The sequence below is a fragment of the Crotalus tigris genome, unplaced genomic scaffold (assembly GCF_016545835.1).
Source record: "Crotalus tigris isolate CLP2741 ecotype Arizona unplaced genomic scaffold, ASM1654583v1 scf7180000024297.1652928, whole genome shotgun sequence".
Taxonomy (NCBI): Eukaryota; Metazoa; Chordata; class Lepidosauria; order Squamata; family Viperidae; genus Crotalus; species Crotalus tigris.
This window is the reverse complement of record NW_024100470.1, coordinates 1,312,566-1,332,015: the sequence shown is the minus strand read 5'-3', so window position 1 is coordinate 1,332,015 and position 19,450 is coordinate 1,312,566. Positions and strand designations below refer to the sequence as shown.

Genomic DNA, 19,450 nt, shown 5'->3' with positions numbered 1-19,450 from the left:
ATGCCTCAAATAGCATGCCAGGATCCTAATGTTCAATGTGACCATGATGAGCCTGTTCCTATTCGTTACACATATCATCAGCTTGAAGAAGTTAGCATTGGTGGCATCATTTCAGTGTTCATGTCATTTTCTGATCCCACTGATTTCAATCAACATCCTTCTGAGAAGCTTCAAGATGGACTTATGTAAGTTCCTAATTGATTGATTTTTCAGCTCTGAGTCCAACTGTTCAATTATATGACGCTCAAAACTTTTTTCCTCTAAGCTATAGTAACAAAAGCCCAGAAACACCTTTTTCAAACATAGGATACCTTGATATATTTTCAATGTACATTTTAATTGCTACATAAAAACAGATCAAAAGTCCATTATGACAAATTGTAACTAATTCATTCTAGGTAGTGAATATAGATTTGTGTACCTTCAGAAAACGTACATAGAACTAAAATCTGAGGAAACTGTATTACCCATGATTAATATTTATTTGATATTACTGGTAGGAAAATTAAGTTTCTTTCTTTGGGATATAAGTCTGGAAGATTGGACATACCATCTTCTGATGCAGAGCCTTTTAAATCTGTTATGTAATTTTTGTTACAGAATATATTATCAAAACTACCAGCACATACTGACTTTAGTATTTGCTCTCAAGGAGATCAATGAAAATCCTCAGATCCTGCCCAATGTCACGCTGGGCTTTCATATTTATAATAGCAATTTTAGTCCAAGTTGGACTTACATTGCATCCATGGGGCTTCCCTTTACCCAGGGCCAATTCATTCCTAACTTCAAATGTGGGGTCCCCAAAAATCTGGCTGCTGTCATTATGGGATCTGACATATGTCTCCATGGGGCAACTCTTCTAAACATCTACAAAGTTCCTCAGGTAAGAGTGATGAAGTTGTACCAACTACCTGAACAAGCGTAGAGTGCTAGCTTTTATGATAAAGAGCATGGTTCAGATTCTATAGAACCTTTTTGATACATATCCATTAAGAAAGTTTGAAAGATTTATCTAAATAGTAGATAGAGAGAAGAATTGGTCTGGATGTATATTTCAAAATAATAGAAAGAAATAGAAAGAAATCAACCTGCACAAATAAGGAGTCCTGGTGACATAATGATTAGAATGCATCATTGCAAGCCTGGAGATTAATCCCTTTTTTTTAAATTAATACTTTTTTATTTTTCCAAACTCTCCCCCATACATATACCATGATATTTATCAGATGTTAACATACATTCTTTTTACATTCATATATAAGATACTTTTGATAAAATGAAATAAATACTGTACATACACATGACTTTTGGTGTTGCTCGTCCATTTCCCCTTTCACTGTATCCACATTCCTTCTTCTCTACCTTCTTTCTCCCTTTCTTCTCTTCCCTACTTCCCTCTTCTTCTCCTCTTCTCTTTCCTTCACCACTTCTCCCTACTTCTCTTCTCCTCCAGCCTTCCTACTTCCTTCTCTCCTCCTTTACTCTTTTCTCTCTCCTCTCCTTTCTTCCTTCTCATCCCTCTTCAGATACAATTCAGGGGTAATGTCCGAGCAACTCCTCTCTCCAAATTTCCCTACCTGTATTATATATAATAAGATTAATTTTCTCTTACATTAATACTTCTATTTATCTAACCTTCTCAGTATATACTTCTATAAATATTTATACAACCTGCCTGGAGATTAATCCTGATGGGGCTCAGTGTTGACTAAGCCTTCCATCATTCCAAGGATGGTAAAATGAGGATTTCTGAGATTGTTTAGGACAATATGATGAAATTGCAAACTACTCAGAGAATGCTGTAAAGCACTATGGGCAGGTATATAAGTCTAAGTGCTATTGTTATTGCTATAAAACCTGCATTTAGGGGTCTTGTTAAAATAAAATCTCTTTGTCCTCTAAGCTTTGGGAAACCTCCTTTCACTTATAATCCTGCAAATCTGTATACCTCTCTGGTAACAAAGCAGAGACTTTGGCATTTTGAAGAAGACAATAACTAGGGTGTTTTTTGTGTCTTGGGCATTCAAGGATGCTTCCTTCTATAGGCCAACAGTGTCTCCAGAATATTATGGAAAGATTGGAGGGAGAGAAGGAAATTAATTTTAGGACTCATAGACATTTATTTCTTCTTGATTGGATTGGCACAATACCAATAACATCTTTGGCCAGACTCTGTGTATGTTTGGCATATGCAAATATTCCACAATCCTAGGGACCAAATTCAGATTCAGCTTTAATTTTTCCTTTTCTAGTACAGTTATGGCTTTTTTTTTGTTTCTACATTTCTTTGCAAAAACAATAAACTTAATGAGAGTTGTTTCACAAAAATATTGCTTTCATTCCTGTATCCTGGATAGATGTTTGCAAATAAATGCAACTATTTGAATTCTCCAATGAAAATGTTCTTTGGATTCTCCAATGTAAATGTTTTGGTTTTTTTTTTTGCTTCCTTTAGCTGATCTATGGCTCTGCTCCAGTCATGGATAAAGAGACTCAAGCAGTTTTCTTCCAACAAATGTTTCCAGATGAATCCCATCAGCATACCGCCCTCCTCCAACTATTGCTGTATTTTAGATGGAAGTGGATTGGTGTTCTTGCTGTGAATGATGACAATGGAGAGAAATTTGTACAAGAAGTATTACCCATATTTTCCCAACATGGCATCTGCTTTGATTTCATACAAGAGTTTCCTTATGTAGATTTTTACATTGATTATAATGAAGTCATAGATGATGGAGTCCAAATATACCATGTTCTTATGACCAGCACAGCCAATGTCATAGTCTTATATGGTGAAAGTAGGTCCATAACTTTTCTGAGAATGTACTTGCAATTAGCAGAAGTGGAGGATATACCAAAGAAGACAAAAATCTGGGTTACATCAGCTCAGACAGATTACACTTCAATTTCCTTTCATAAATCTTGGGATATCCATTTCCTGCAAGGTGCTTTATCCTTTGCAGTTCACACAAAGGAGGTTGAAGACTTTCCAAAATTTCTTGAAAGCATAAGTCCAACCAACAACCAGCATGATAATTTTAGGAAAGATTTCTGGGAACAGGCATTCAATTGTTTCTTCACCAATCCTGAAACAGAGAAGTCTGAGAAAAAATGTACTGGACAGGAGAGGCTTGAGACCCTTCCTAAGTCTGTGTTTGAAACACTCATGAGTGGCCAAAGCTACAACATTTACAATGCAGTCTATGCTGTGGCACATGCTTTGCAATCTCTGTATTTATCCAAGTCCAGACAAAGAACAATAGTGAAAGAAGGAAAGAAACAATTTCACAATCAAGTGTTGTGGCAGGTAAGATCTAAAGCAGAGAAATGCACCATACATGTAGTAGCAAGATCTGTCTATAAACCGTAATAAATAATATTCTTTTAGGACCTTGATATGATTCTAAAAAGTGAAATGTTCAACTGATTTACTGAACTGGAATATTTATATGCTCATATTAAAATTATAATAGATGTTCTACAAAACTATTAGCAATAGCAATAGCACTTAGATTTATATACTTTCCCATAGTGCTTTACAGCACTCTCTGCATGGCTTACAATGTCAGAATATTGCCCCCAACAATCTGGATCCTCATTTTTCCAGCTTTGGAATGATGGAAGGCTGAGCCAACCTTGATTCCATCAGGATTGAACTGTAGACTATGGGCAGAGCTAGCCTGCAATACCACATTCTAACCACTATGCCACCAGGGCTCCTACTGCAATGACCTTTGGAATATGCTTCTGTCCATCAAATTAAAGATGAGTCTATAAGTAGATGGAAAGAGATCATCTTCTTCTTCATTATGTGCAGGATCAGAGGCTTGGTAACTTTTTGTTATAGATGATTTGATTGGAATGTTTGCAGTGAATCAGATAGAAATTTTTGATTATCCAAAGGACTGTCATACCCATTATTCAAAGCATTTGAGATTAAGATGTTCTTCATGAAGCTATTAATTAATGTTCTATTAAGGCCACCTGCATTGATATTCTGCTCATTATTTCACAGCGCTGGGCTTATTCTACACTCAGAAATTAATTTTTGAAAATTTAATCAAACTCTATTTTTATGTCACTTAAAATCCATTGTGCTATGTTGTTTACTCTGGGGTTCCTTGCTTACTCCTGTTTACTCTAGAATGAAACAGAAAACATGTTGAATATGTTTGTAAGGACCCATTTTCTGCTCTACCCTCCGTTTGTCAACTTGGGCTTTATAGGCCTCTGTGGCTTCATCCAGGGCCTTCCTGACCACTGGACAGGTGTTTTGCAATTGTTTGATCCACTCCTTCAAAGAGGGGATCTCAGGTTCTTTTGTGGGAAGTTCAGGCATGGCCACAAAAGTTTGACCATTTCCCACTTGAAATGGAGTGAAACCAGTACTAGAGTGTACAGCATTATTATAGGCAACCTCAGCAAACATAACAGGTCAGCCCAATTGTCTTGTTGGTAATTAATAAAACATGTCTGGTACTGTTCTAGAACTGAGTTAATCCTCTCTGTCCCCCCATTCGTTTGAGGATGATGAGAAGATGATAGCCCCTGACTAGAATCCATTAAGTCCAAAAAAGCCTTCTAGAACTTAGAAGTGAATTGAACCTCTCGGTCTGAAATTATACATTGCTGAGCTCCATGAAACTGATATATGTTCTACACAAAGAGTTCAGCTGAAGTCTTTGTGGTTGGAATCTTGGGGCATGATTACAAGCCTGTTACAACCCAAATTACAGTGTTTCCAGCACTTTCAGGCAGCTCTACAATGAAATCCATAGAAATCTCTCCAGGGTGCCGACGGACTTGCTACTGATTGCAGCAGTCCTGGGGATTTCCCTTGTCACCTCTTGGTGGCTGCACATGTGGGGCAACTGGCCACATAGCTTTCTATGTCCTTTTTCAATGCAGACCACCAAAATCATCTCTTAATAAGATGTAAGGTTTTTACAAAACCAAAGTGTTCAACAGTTTTTGAATTGTGTCCTGCTTGCATTAATTTAAATCTCAAGGCTGCTGGGACATAAAGTTTCTCACCAATCCACTCTAATCCATCTTTTAATGCACACAGGTTATTATAGTTGTGAAACCATTCATCTGTTTCTAAGGCAGCTTTAAATTCCTGTAATAAAGTATTCCTAACATGTTCCATTGGTTTTGATTGGCCCCTAAGTGGTTACAAGGGCCGCCAGTTGATGAGGATGCAGAAATGGATTGGCCACTTCCGCTTTCTTACTGTTATATTGTGGTAACCTGGATAAGGCATCATCTAGAAAATTCTTCCCCCCAGGGAGGTAATGAATTGTAAAATTGAAGTGATTGAAATGTTGGAACAATCTTGCTTGTTTAGGGGAAAGTTTTCTCAATGTTTTTATGGCTTCAAGGTTTCCATACTTGAAATAGTATTTTATTTCCTTCAAGGAAATGCCTCCAAGTGAGTAAAGCCCACCATACATAGGCCTCTTTCTCCCATGCTGCCCACCTCTGTTCAGTCTCTAACAATTTTCTTGAGGTTTGAGCACAAGGTTGCATCTTTATTTCTTTGGAACAAAACAGCTCCCACAGCCACATCAATGGCATCATCCTGAATTATAAAGGGTCCATGTGTTTCATAACCGGCTCCACAGAAAAAAGTCTTTTAAGTTTCTTAAAAACTGCTTAACATTCTCCTGTCCATTTTAATGGTTGACTGGGCTTTGGCTTATCCCCCCTCTGGTCTTTAACAGGTTCATAATTGGGAGGACAATCTTTGCAAAAGATGAATTGTCTATAGAATTTTCAAATCCTAGGAAACTTTCAAGCTGTTTCCTGGTTTTGGAAGGTGCCCAGGGTAAGACTGCCCTCACTTTCTCTGGGTCCCTCTATGTCCCTTCATTTGATATGCGATAATCCACATAATCAATATGATCTTTGTGGAATTCACATTTTAATCGTTTGACATACAGTTTGGCAGAACATAGTTTTTTTTCAGTACTGCTCTGACTAGCTTAATGTGTTCATCATTTATCTCAGTGTAAATAAGGATATCGTTCAGGTAAACTAGGACCCCCTTATACAGGTGATCAAGTAAGACTTTATTGATCAGTTGCATGAATACTGCAGGCCCCCCCTATAACCCAAAGGGAAGAACTTTAAATTGGAAGCACCGCAATGGGCAATTGAAAGCAGTTTTCCACTCATCTCCTTTCTTTATTCTTATGTGATAATAAGCTTCTCTCAAGTCCAGTTTTGAGATTTTTTTCCCTTTTGATAGGTATGCTAATATATTTTTTATTAAAGGTAATGAATACATGTTTTTCACGCTCACAGCATTCAAACTCCTATAATCCATGCAGAGATGAAGAGAGCCATCTTTCTTCTCTCGGAATAACATAGGGGCTGCTACCTGGGGTCTAACTGGCTTGATAAACAACTACTCTAAATTCTTTTTGATGATTTTTTCCAGTTCGTTCAACTGGAGGTTGTCCTCTGGCCAGTGTAGGTGACTGGCCAACTCTCTGAACTCTTTGGTATACTCAGCAACTGGTCTCCTTCCTTGCTTCACTGTCTTAATCCACTCCTGTGCTTTCTTATTGACCAGCCAGTCTTTGAAATGCCTGCAGAGTATGGCCACAAAACAACTGAAGTTTTTCTATTCAGGCACATTGCAGTTGTAAATGGTCATCATCCAGTCAGCTGCCCCACTTTCCAGAGTCAGGGTGACAACACGAACTTTCTTGACATCGATAGGCAGCGTTCTCCCATAGATCTGCATGTAGGTGAACCCTTGTGCCAGGAAATACCCCAATCACTTTGGGTCTCCATCAAACTTCATTCCAATTGGAATTGGTTTCAGCTCAGCTGGCTGAGGAGGTCTGCCGCTGGCTCCTTGACATGGACGACCCACCACTCTGCTTCCTCCTGGACTCCAGCTGCTGCCATCTCTCAGACCTCTGATTCTTCCTCCTCTGATTCCCTCTCTGACTCTTCTTCCAACTCATGGCTTTCTTTCAGCTGCAGCTTAAATTCATTGAGGGTCTTTTTCACATACTCCATCACTGCTTCCATTGGCCCTGTTTTCACTTCCTCCTGTTCTCCGTCTTTGTCAGGTGGGGCAGGCTCTGGATTCTTTTCCTTTGCTTTTTTCCCCCCGGTAGGGCAGCAGCTTCTCCAGGTTGAGTACTATGCATATCTCGCCTTATGTAAGGATCTACTTCAACTAACCACCCAAGAAAGCAGAATTCTTGAAACTGGTATTGTCTCAAAAAGATACTTTTATTAGGGGTCAGTGGCAGTAGGGAAATCAAGGTGAGATCTGGGAAAAATCCCACACAAACGGTATACTTAAGCAAGCAATATTCCTCCTCCCACCAAGTCATAATGTCCTTTTGAAATTCAGCCAATCCACAGGTGATATGGTGTGCAGGTAACTGGCACAGTTGGCACACATCTCAAGGTCTTGTCCAGCTTTCATTTCTCTGTAACCGTCTCCCTGATAAGGGAGACACATTCCTTTCTCAAGGCTAGAGGCAGGAGAGGAAAAGTAGAAAGTGAAAGTTATCCCAAGTTCCCCCTCCACCCAGCAGAATGGCAGGCCACCAAAGTATAATATATATGCAAGGGAAGCACAGAGGTTTTGGGGACCTGACAGTGTTCCTTTTACATTCTCTGTTCTCATTATTATATTTTAGTAACTGCTACTCTTGTTTTCCCTTGAATAATGCCTCAATAAGTGGGATAGTTTGATATGTTGTAGAAAAATATGGTTTCAGATTATAATTTATGGGTAAGTATTAATGAAAGTATTAATTCATCTGACCATTTCAAATAATTTAGTATATTTTATATATATATTTGCATTAATTGCCACCTGAAAAGGCCCTGATGAAATTATCAAATTTATGAAGATTGAAATGGAGAATTCTTGTTAAGACAATGGAATCATTCACACATTATTCATTTACATATACAGGGAGTCCCTAAAAACACTAGAGATTTTCTGCTTACAAAAGGTCAGCATGATTTGGGCCAACTTGACCTCCAGAGAGAGAAGGTTCCAGAAGAGGGGTACTAGATCAGAAAAGGGAGATCTTATCAACTTTAAGTATTCTTTGGCTGATGGCACCTGAAACATACTCCTCCTGCCTGACTGGATTAGATTGAAATAACTGGGGAGAGATAATCTCTCAAGTAACCTAGTTCTAAGCCATGAAGAGCTTTAAAGATAACACCAGCACCTTTAATTGCACATGATAGCAGACTGCCAATAAGTAATCAAATCCTAATACGACTATTGGAAATATAAAGTTTATTACAAATAAGGATAATTTTAAATGCTTATAGTCTTATACATCCCAGTATTTCTCATGTGTTTAATCTATGGTCATCTAGCTTAAATAAGTATAAATTGTATTGGACTATAAAATAAAATAAAAGCAAACAAGAAGTATCCAGTATAAATCCTCCCTTCCTCCTTCCCTCCCTCTTTTTATATCTGTCATTATATTTACAGCTTCATTCCTTTCTGAGAAGTGTTTCGTTCAACAACAGTGTTGGTGAAAAGATCTCTTTTGACAAAAATGGAGGATTCATTGGCGGATTTGATATTATTAATTGGATCACATTCCCAAACCAATCCTTTATTAGAGTCAAAGTTGGACGAATAGATCCCACAGCTCTGCCTAATAAATTCTTCAATATCTCTGTGGATTCCATTACATGGCCAGTAGCATTTCCTCAGGTTAGATGCATGAATTTAGGTTTGTCTGCCTTCATTTATACAGCATAAAAATGTCTCTCTATTGATGGAAAATTCATAGCATCACCTCTTGTTTAACCTCTATAGACATCCTCTGTGGAAAGAAAAAAAAATCTGCATGAATGTTTACATTTAAAATATTCGGTATAGAAACATTTGTCACATTTTTCCTTATGACCTCTCGTATGGATTATACCAATATTCTCAACATGGAGTTGCCCTTGAAGAGAGTTCAGAAGCTTTAACTACTGCAGAAATGCAACAGAGCTTCTAGTAAATGACTAGTTTATTTGGTATATATCATTATTCTGTGAACTCCGTTGGTTGCCAGTCTCCTATCATGTGCAATTAAAGGTGCTGGTCTCATCTCTAAAGCCCTTAGAACTAAGTTATTTGAAAGATAATCTCTCCCCAATTATTTCAATCAGACAGGAGGAGTATGCTTCAGGTTCCACCAGGTAAAGAATGCTTAAAATCTATAAAATCTCCCTTTTCTGCTCTAGTACCCCTCTACTGGAACCTTCTCTCTCTGGAGGCCCAAATCATGCTGATCTTTTGTAAGACTCTAAAACTCTGGTTTCATGCCCAGGCTTGGGGGGTCTGACTATGTGAAGGGAGCCCTTACTTACTTGCATGAGCAATTTATGTTTGATATTTCTTGGCTGCTTTGCATTTTAATAATTTTTATAATGCTTTAAATTTCTATATCAAAAGATTATTATTTTTTATTTCTTGATAGACACCACCTTTTTCTTTGTGTAATGATCCTTGTAAGGCAGGATACAGCAAGGTCAAGAAAGAAGGGGAGTCATTTTGCTGCTATGATTGTCTTCCATGTCCAGAGGGGAAAATATCAAAGGAGAAAGGTAAGGAGGCTCAAAATATAATGAGGCTAAGCATACAGTACCTAATATAATGGCACCAATTGCCATCTTAAATGTCCTGATGAAAGTGTTAAATTTATGAAGATCAAAATTGACAATTTCAGTGGACAATGACACTGTGTATAAGCCAGAATATATATTGGTATTTTTCCAGAATAAACATCTCTCTTTTGTTCTTTTTCAGACATAGATGACTGTTCTCTGTGCCCAGATGATCATTATCCAAACCCTGAAAGAAATATATGCCTTCCAAAGCAGATCAGCTTTTTATCCTATGAAGAACCCATGGGGATCAGTCTTACTGTCCTTTCTCTTTGTTTTTGTTTTATGACAACTTTGGTGCTTACAATCTTTACTAAACATAAAAATACTCCCATTGTCAAAGCCAACAACCGGAATATCACCTACTCTCTCCTTGTTTCTCTTCTCCTCTCTTTCCTTTGTGTGTTTCTATTTATTGGGAGACCTAACAAAATTCTGTGTGTCCTTCGTCAACCAGCATTTGGGCTCATCTTCTCTATGGCAGTTTCTTGTGTATTGTCCAAAACCTTTGTTGTAGTTCTAGCATTTATGGCCACCAAACCTGGTTCCAAAATGAGGAAATGGGTAGGTGGAAGAATGGTCACTTTTATTCTTTTTTCCTGCTCCCTTATTCAAACCACTATTTGCTTAGTATGGATAACATTTTTTCCACCATATCCAGATTTTGATGTGCACTCCATGCCTAAAGAAGTCATCATGGAATGCAGTGATGGATCAGTCATCATGTTCTATTGTGTTTTGGGTTTTATGGGCTTTCTGGCTGTGATCAGCTTCTCTGCTGCTTTTCTAGCTAGGAAATTACCGGATAGTTTCAATGAAGCCAAATTCATCACCTTCAGCATGTTGATCTTTTGCAGTGTTTGGCTTTGCTTTGTTCCAACTTATTTAAGCACAAGGGGGAAATATATGTTGGCTGTGGAGATCTTCTCCATGATTTCATCCAGTGCTGGCTTATTAGTGTGCATCTTTTTTCCCAAGTGTTTTATCATTGTGATGAGACCTGAACTGAACAATAAATATCAGTTAATGAAAAGAAAATTATAAATCATTTTTCTTTATATATGTGTCTGATAATTTTCCAAGTATACATTTAAGCCAGAGAGTATATGGCATATGCAATTACACAGTAGAATGGGGCAACTTGCTGCAGACAACTTGCAACAGCAACCCGTTACAACTCATTGTGGGACAGCTCACCATGGCCAACTCACCATGGGACAATTAATTGTTTAAAATAATTAACATTTATTTTAATTTTTAATGTTTAATGTTAATTAACATTTATTTTAATTTTTATCATTCACTTTTCATTTTCTCCCTCCTTTCTTTAATGATTCCATTCCACTATTTCTTCAATATTAATATAATTCTTGTTCTGCAATGAGTTGTCCCACAGTGAGTTGGCCACAGCAAGTTGGCTGTGACAAGATGGTTTCAGTGAGCGGTCATAAACCCATTACATAGGACTACTGTGTTTCAGTCTCTGCCCTATGGGGGAAAAAAACTCTTCTCTATTATTTGGGTGGCTCGGACCCTTTTATCTTCTTCAAGGATGTGAAGAGTTTTCTCCTAGATATTTAATTTATTATGTACATTTATTATTATTATTTATTACATGTTACTGTGGATTAAAGGCTAAGAATGATTTATTCTATTGCTTGTGTTTGCATTAATCTTCCAATAAGACATGGTCACTTTCACCCAAAGTTCTGGAAACTTTCACCCTCTCTATCATTTCTTCTCTCTTAGTAAGAATTAGGTCCATTATAGCAGCCTCTCTAGTTCCCTCCTTTACCTTTTGGATGAGAAAGTTGCCAGTTAGGTTGGTTGGGAACATGTTTTATAATAATAATAAAGTTGGAAGGGACATTGGAGGTCATCTAGTCCAAACCCCCTGCTCAGGCGGGAAACCGTATACCATTTCAGACAAATGGTTGTCCAGTCTCTTCTTAAAAACTTCCAGTGTTGGAGCATTCACAGCTTCTGGAAACAGATTGGTCAACTGATTATTTTTTCTGTCAGGAAATTTCTACTTAGTTCTAGGTTGCTTCTCTCCTTGATTAGTTTCTATCCACTGCTTCTTGTCCTGCCTTCAGGCACCTTGGAAAATAGCTTGACACCGTCTTCTTTGTGACAGTCCCTGAGATATTGGAACACTGCTATCATGTCCCCCCTCGTCCTTCTTTTCATTAAACTAGACACACCCAATTCCAGCAACCGTTTCTTATACATTTTAGCCTCCAGACCACTAATCATCTTTGTTGCTCTTCTCTGTACTCTTTCTAGAGTCTCAACTCCTTTTTTACATCATGGTGACCAAAACTGGATGCAATATTCCAAGTGTGGCCTCACCAAGGCATTGTAAAGTGGTATTAACACTTCACATGATCTTGATTCTATCCCTCTGTTAGTGCAGCCTGGCACTGTGTTTGCTTTTTTAGCAGCTGCAGCACACTGCTGGCTCATATTTAGGTGATTGTCCACTAGGACTCCAAGATCCCTCTCTACTACTCTATTACTACAGTTATCTCCCACTTGATGCAGAGTTTATCTCCCAGTTGATGTCAGGGTAATTAAAGTCACCTTTTATTACTGTGGTATATTTCCTACATAGTTTGGTTAACTGATTAGCAAAATTAATTTATCTTTATTTGGCTGTCATTTCTTTCTTTCTTAAAATGTGACTTTAAACCCAAGAATACACTAAGGCAGAAGCTTGTCCACCCCAAGGATAAAACACCCAGACACAAACTGAGCAACGTGGTATATGCAGCACAATGCAGCGACCCATGTACAGATCAGTACATTGGGAAACAAAACAACCACTTCATAAACACATGGCACAACATAGGAGTACAAACCAATCAGGACAAGATTCAGCAGTCCATCTGCATTTAAAAAGACAAAGGCTACTCTTTTGAAGACAACAAAGTTCACATTTTGAACAGAAAGGATTGTTGGTTTGAAAGAGGGGTAAAAGAGACCATCTGTATCAAAATTGAACAGTCCTCTCTCAATAGAGTGGGAGGGATACAACATTATCTATCTCCAGTCTACAAAACAATTCTTTCAGCAGTTATATGAAGGCTCCAGACCCATTTGCACCACTCAGGTGACCTTGAGGACACAGATAAACCTGCAAGTGGCCTCAACAACTCTCTAAAAGAATACAAATGACTAACTGTGTGCAAGGAATATAAATCCTTCCATTCCCCATCATCCAGTCAGAGCTGAAGAAGTGTCTTGGATGAAAAGCAAAATGTCTTCAAAGAAAGTGGCAAGAAGGTGACAAGCAATAGGGAAAAAGCAGAACTATTTAATTCATTTTTTGCATCTGTCTTTACACAAAGGGAAAAAAACAGACCAACCTATCAAAAATAGTGCCATAAAAACAAAATAGAAACACAAGTTAAGATAGGATAGTAAAAGATAAGTGAGCATCTGTCCAGCTTAGATGAGTTCAAATCACCAGGACCAGATGGATTACACCCCAAGGTTCTCAAGGAACTGGCAGATGTGATCTCAGAACCACTGAACTATATTTTTCAAAGATCTTGGAGCACTGGGGAACTACCAGAGGACTGAAAAAGAGCTGATGTAGTTCCCATCTTCAAAAAGAAAAAAAAAATGGATTCAGGAAATTACAGACCTATCAGCCTGACCTCAATACCTGGGAAGATTCTGGAAAAGATAATGAAACAACGAATCAGCGAACACCTAGAGGCAAACAAAATCACTACTAAAAGCCAACATGGGTTTGTCAAAAACAGATCATGCCAGACAAACCTTATTTCATTCTTTGACCAAGTGACAAAATTAGTAGATCAGAGAAATGCTGTGGATATAATTTACTTGGACTTCAGTAAGGCATTTGATAAAGTAGATCACAACCTACTACTTGATAAGATAGAAAAATGTGGGTTAGACAGCATCACCACCAGATGGATTCATAGATGGATTGGCTGACCAGCTGTACTCAGCGTGTGGTCCTCAATGGAACTGCATCTACATGGAGGGAAGTGTATAGTGGGGGTTCCCCAGAGCTCTGTTCTAGGCCCAGTCCTCTTCAACATCTTCATCAATGATTTGGATGAGGGGATAGATGGGGAACTCATCAAATTTGCAGATGACACCAAGCTGGCAGGAATAGCCAACACTCCAGAAGATAGGCTTAAGATACAGGAGGATCTGGACAGACTGGAACACTGGGCGCTATCTAACAAAATGAAATTCAATGGTGAAAAAGTAGGGTTCTACATTTAGGCAAGAAAAACCAAATGCACAGGTATAGTATAGGGGGTACCTTGCTCAATAGTAGTAACTGTGAGAGGGATCTCAGAGTCCTAGTGGACAATCACTTAAATATAAGTCAGCAGTGTGCTGCAGCTTCCAAAAAAGCCAACACATGCTGGGCTGCATTAACAGAGGGATAGAATCAAGTTCATGTGAAGTATTAATACCACTTTACAATGCCTTGATAAGGCCACACTTGGAATACTGCATCCAGTTTTGGTCACCACTATGTAAAAAATATGCTGAGACTCTAGAAAGAGTACAGAGAAAAGCAACAAAGATGATTAGGGGACTGGAAGCTAAAGCATATAAGGAATGGTTGCTGGAATTGGGTATGTCTAGTTTAACGAAGAGAAGGATGAGGGGGGACATGATAATAGTGTTCCAATATCTCAGGGGCTGCCACAAAGAAGAGGGAGTCAAGCTATTCTCCAAAGAGCCTGAAGGCAGGACAAGAAGCAATGGATGGAAACTAATCAAGGAGAGAAGCAACCTAGAACTAGGGGGAAACTTCCTGACAGTTAGAACAATTAACCAATGGAACAACCTGCCTCCAGAAGCAGTGAATGCTCCAACACTGGAAGTTTTTAAGAAGAGACTGGACAGCCATTTGTCCGAAATGGTGTAGGGTTTCCTGCCTGAGCAGGGGGCTGGACTCCATGGGGCTGGACTCCATGACCTCCAAGGTCCCTTCCAACTTTTATTATTATTATTATTATTATTATTATTATTATTATTATTATTATTATTATTATTATTATTATTATTATTATTATTATTATTAAAAAAGTCCAGTTGCCTTTTGAAAAAACACCTTTGGGACAATCATGACCTGGATGACTAAGAATCTCCAAAGACGTTTCTATTTGTATTTTATCCTATAATGAACTATAGTAGATTTAATTATAATTTAATTCACACTAAATATAATTCACACTAAATCATTTATCGGATTATTTGAACTCATACTAATCATGGTTCACCTGTATCAAATTAACAAAGATCACACATTCTATTTCTTAATTTTTTCTATCTATGCTTTTATCTAAGATATATATATATTAAAAATATTTCCCCACTTTTTATAGATCCTTCTCTGCCATTCTAAAGCAGACAGGAGACATTTCTTTTCATGTTAATAATTTCCATAGCTGAAGAAATAGATATCATTATTTTCTCTACAATTATCAAATTAACTATGATTCCCACTAGATTGTCTCCAGATTTCTGGTGTCAAGTTGAATCTATTATTTACTACAACAATTAAACCTGGGTCTGAATGCTCTGTCAGTTTCACTACTGACAAAGAAGACAGTAGCATTCTGTTTTCAACCAAGCTTTCAAGACATTGTATTTGGTGATGTTCAAACTACACTTTTTCCAGTCCAATTCTCTTTGACTGTCATCTTTCAAATGAACTTCAAGATGAAGTTCAAGATGAAGTGATGTAACCTTTTCTTTTATTCTGTAAAATGAATTCTGCTCCATCAGTCATTCACACAATATGAGGTAATTTACTTCAAACTGTCAGAATAAATTACGTTCGCATGTGCCTTCATCTTCATTAACAGATCTACTTTTCTTATTTGATTAGTTACTTAATTCATTCTTATTCACTTAATCATTATTTATTTCTGGCTGCCCAACTCACAGTATGACTTTTTATTAATAATAAATGTCAGGTGACTAAGGAATATGCTAATCTTGGAATAATCAATGAACAAATGTGATCAACAACTATGTCTATTATAATTCATTCTTCCTGGGCAAAAGATACTTAGCTATCTGTAATAGTCACTGTAATCTAAAGATCCCATAGTCAGAAGTCATTTTTTTCACTAACTTCAAGCTACAAAAACAGTTGCTGGAATTTAAGCAGAAATCATTCTTTTGAAGTTACTTTGGGGAACATGAATTCATCTATACCACCGGTGTCAAACTTGCCATGTCACATGACGTGTTGCGATGTATCACAACTTTTTTTGCATTGCCGGAGCTGGGGTGGGCGTGGCCTCCACATGATGCAAACAGTCCATGGGCCAGCAGTTTGACACCCCGATCTATACTAAAACAAAGTGAGATTTCAAGCTAAAGGCATTTTTTTTCTGGAATAGAGAGAAAACAAAAGCTATTTTTGCTTTGCTTATGTTTTTTTAGTTCCCACAATCATATCAATATGCTTTTATATTTTAATTGTATATATTTATAACATAGCCAAATACACTTTTCTGAAACTGTTACACTCTTTAATAAAATGAGACAAAAATAATTTTCATGACAGGGTTCTTTTTCAGAGTTACCAATATGTTCTAGCCCTGGTGTTTGCTGTAGAGCAGATTAGGGAAAATCTCTGGATTTTACCTAATCTCACTTTTGGGTTCAACATCTATAACAGTGATTTCAGTCCAAGCAGTACTTTGTTGGCCTCAGTGGAGATTCTCTCCACACACAGCACATTCATCCCAAACTACAAGTGTGGCTTTGGAAATGTAGCAGCAGTTGGGGACCTGATATCTGCCTCCACATGGCAAGCATTTTGAGCATCTTTAAAATTCCACAGGTAATACAAGATTTAGAATGTAAATGTCAGTTTTCATGAGACTATCATTCTTTGGAAGCCCTCTTGTATTTGGAAAATGGGAAAGGTGAAGTAAAGGAGCATGGGAAAAGTTTTAATATGGTGATAGGGATTAGGGATTTAACAATCCTTCCCTCTGAAGAACTAGTTAAGTATGCATCTATGTAAGGCACACTGCACTGTAAAAATCATAATTCCTGTATGGTTTTATCCTGCCTGCAATAAAGCTATTTATTTAGGCAAGTTATCTGAAAGTCCAATACCATTAATCCAGATCTTCATGGATAAGGGCATATCAGAAGGATTTGTTGTACAATTTGGATGTGACAGGAAAATGGTATTGTTTTAGATTTTTTTCCCTATCTGCAGCCTCAAACTCCAAATCTGAGAATTCAGAATTTACTTATTGTGCTGATCAACAGAAGATCTATGTTAGAATGTTAGAATTTCTCTATGTTATGCATTAATGACCTATTAAGTTGTTTTTCCCTTCCAATAAATCAACAAAGTATTATAGTTGTGAGAATGGAATAATTTTGGAAAAAAGATGTCCAAAATGCTATGGATCTAGATTACAGGGAAACCTCAGATACCAAAAGTTTAGAGACTTGAAAAACTCAAAATTCAGTGCAGCTAACACATGGGAACAATATATTAGTATTTAGTCATCTCTGTTGTTCTGAGAATTGAGAAGGCTCTGAAAGAAAATTGCATTCCCTATTAGACATTTTTTTGGGTGCCTTTCCCCCCACTTGATTTAATGTGGGATAACATTTACAAAGGATTTAAATGGATGCATTAAAAAACACACAATAAAGGCACCTGTATTGGACAGTCTGAGATTATAAGACTTTGTACAATGTTCCATTTTATTCTTCTTCCCATTTCAGTTACAGTATGGCAGCTTTTCTAACCCTTTAGATCATCTCTGTTCCTAAAGAGTCCTTTCCATTTAGGTGTTAGTACTTTTATGTTTAACATCTTTCCAGGGCTATCTGTTACAGGTAGTCGTTGACCTACAACCATTTGTTCAACAACTGTTTAAAGTTATAATGCCATTGAAAAAGGCGACGTGACTAGTCCTCACACTTACAACTGTTGTAGTGTCCCTGCAGTCACATGATCAAAATTTGGGTGCTTGCTAACCAGCATGTATCAATGCAATTGCAACATCCTAGGGTTATGCAACCATCATTTATGACCTTCCTAGCTGACTTCTGACAAACAAATTAAATGGGGGAAATTGGAATGGCTTAATAGCCATATGATTCACTTAATGACCACTGCAAGAAAGGTCATAAGCTTGGGAGTGATTCACTTAATAACCACATCACTTAGCTACAGAAGTTCTGATCCCAACTGGGATAGTAAGTACAGGACTGACTACCTGTATGTTAATAGGGTTAAATGAAGTTAATTAAATAATAGTTACATAATAGTTAATTAGATAAGTTAATAGTTAATTAGATTAATAGTTAGTTAAGTAATGCCTATATTTTCTTCTTTTAGGTGGTGGAAATGGAAGTCTCTTAATGTCTCTTTTACAAATTATCAAGATGTCTCAAATCTTTCAGTATTCGTATCTAACTTGAATATATATATATTCAATAATGATGGTGAAAATGCGACTCCCGGGCATAATTATAAATGGAATGAATAAAGCGCATTCACCAGGAGAGTTTAAAGTTAAAATACTTTAATTAAAGTATTTTACTATATTAAAAGGTTGCCAAGCTTTCGTTGGGAAAACTCCCCAACATCTTCAGGGCTGAGAGATCGTTTCTAATAAGGTGGTTTAAACGGAGGATATGTCCCTGTGACATGGCCCTTGCCTGTTTTTACGGTCTACCAAAGATCCACAAGGAAGGTACCCCCCTTCGCCCCATTGTATCATTCAGAGGCACCCGCATCTCAGGACTAGCTAAATGGCTTAGTACCCGCATCAACCACCTCGTAGATGGCAGTAACACCATGGTCAGATCTGCAGAAGAATTTTTAACTAGAATTAAGACCCTTAGGGTGGAGGATGATGAGATGATGGTGTCGTTCGACGTCACCTCTCTCTTCACCTCCATTCCCCAGGACTTAGCCATCTCTGTCCTGAAAGAACGTTTGACATCTATGAGAGAAGGTCATCACCAAGATTCCCTTCAGACGGAAGACCTCGTGAAATTGATAGAAATATGTCTCCAGACTTATTTCACATTCCAAGGTACCATCTATGAACAAATAAAAGGAACCCCGATGGGCTCCCCCATCTCCAGTATTATAGCTGAGGTAGTCCTTCAACAGCTTGAACATAAGGCTATGACTTTATACCAACCCAAATTTTGGGTTCGATACGTGGACGATACATTTGCTATTGTCAAAAGACAACATGTAACTACATTTATGGGAATATTAAATTCCATCTACTCTGACATAAGGTTTACTGTAGAGGAAGAAAGACACAATTCTCTTGCCTTCTTAGATGTTTCCATCCACCATCAACCAGATGGATACCTACATACGAAGGTATTCCGTAAACCAACCCACACAGATAGAATCCTCCATTACCAGAGTAATCATCCTGTTTCCCATAAAATCAGCTGCATTAAAACATTATTTAAACGCGTTGACTCCCACTGCAGCACGGATGAATATAAGAAAGAAGAGAGGAGACACCTCTTCTGTACATGCATATATAATGGTTATCCATTAAAATTTATCAAACGACATTGTACAACTTTCCAGCACCAGACCACCCAACGAAGAAGGGATTCCCCCCTACAAAAAACACGCATCTCCCTCCCATACATAAGTAACATCTCAGAGGCCACAGCCAGACTACTAGCACCCCATGGTATAGAAGTAGCTCACAAACCTAACCAAACCCTACGATCAAAAATTATGCGTCCAAAGGACCCCCTACCTACC

The 19,450-nt window shown here is 37.7% G+C and overlaps 1 protein-coding gene across 1 annotated transcript; it reads left to right on the top strand.

Annotated features, from left to right (window-relative positions):
- Positions 1-10,707, top strand: LOC120299474 (vomeronasal type-2 receptor 26-like). Its single transcript, XM_039324328.1, has 6 exons — positions 1-185; positions 601-886; positions 2,459-3,310; positions 8,492-8,719; positions 9,477-9,603; positions 9,806-10,707. Exons 1-6 carry the CDS (start codon positions 1-3, stop codon positions 10,705-10,707), a joined length of 2,580 nt encoding a protein of 859 aa, XP_039180262.1.
- Positions 10,708-19,450: the final 8,743 nt, after the last annotated feature.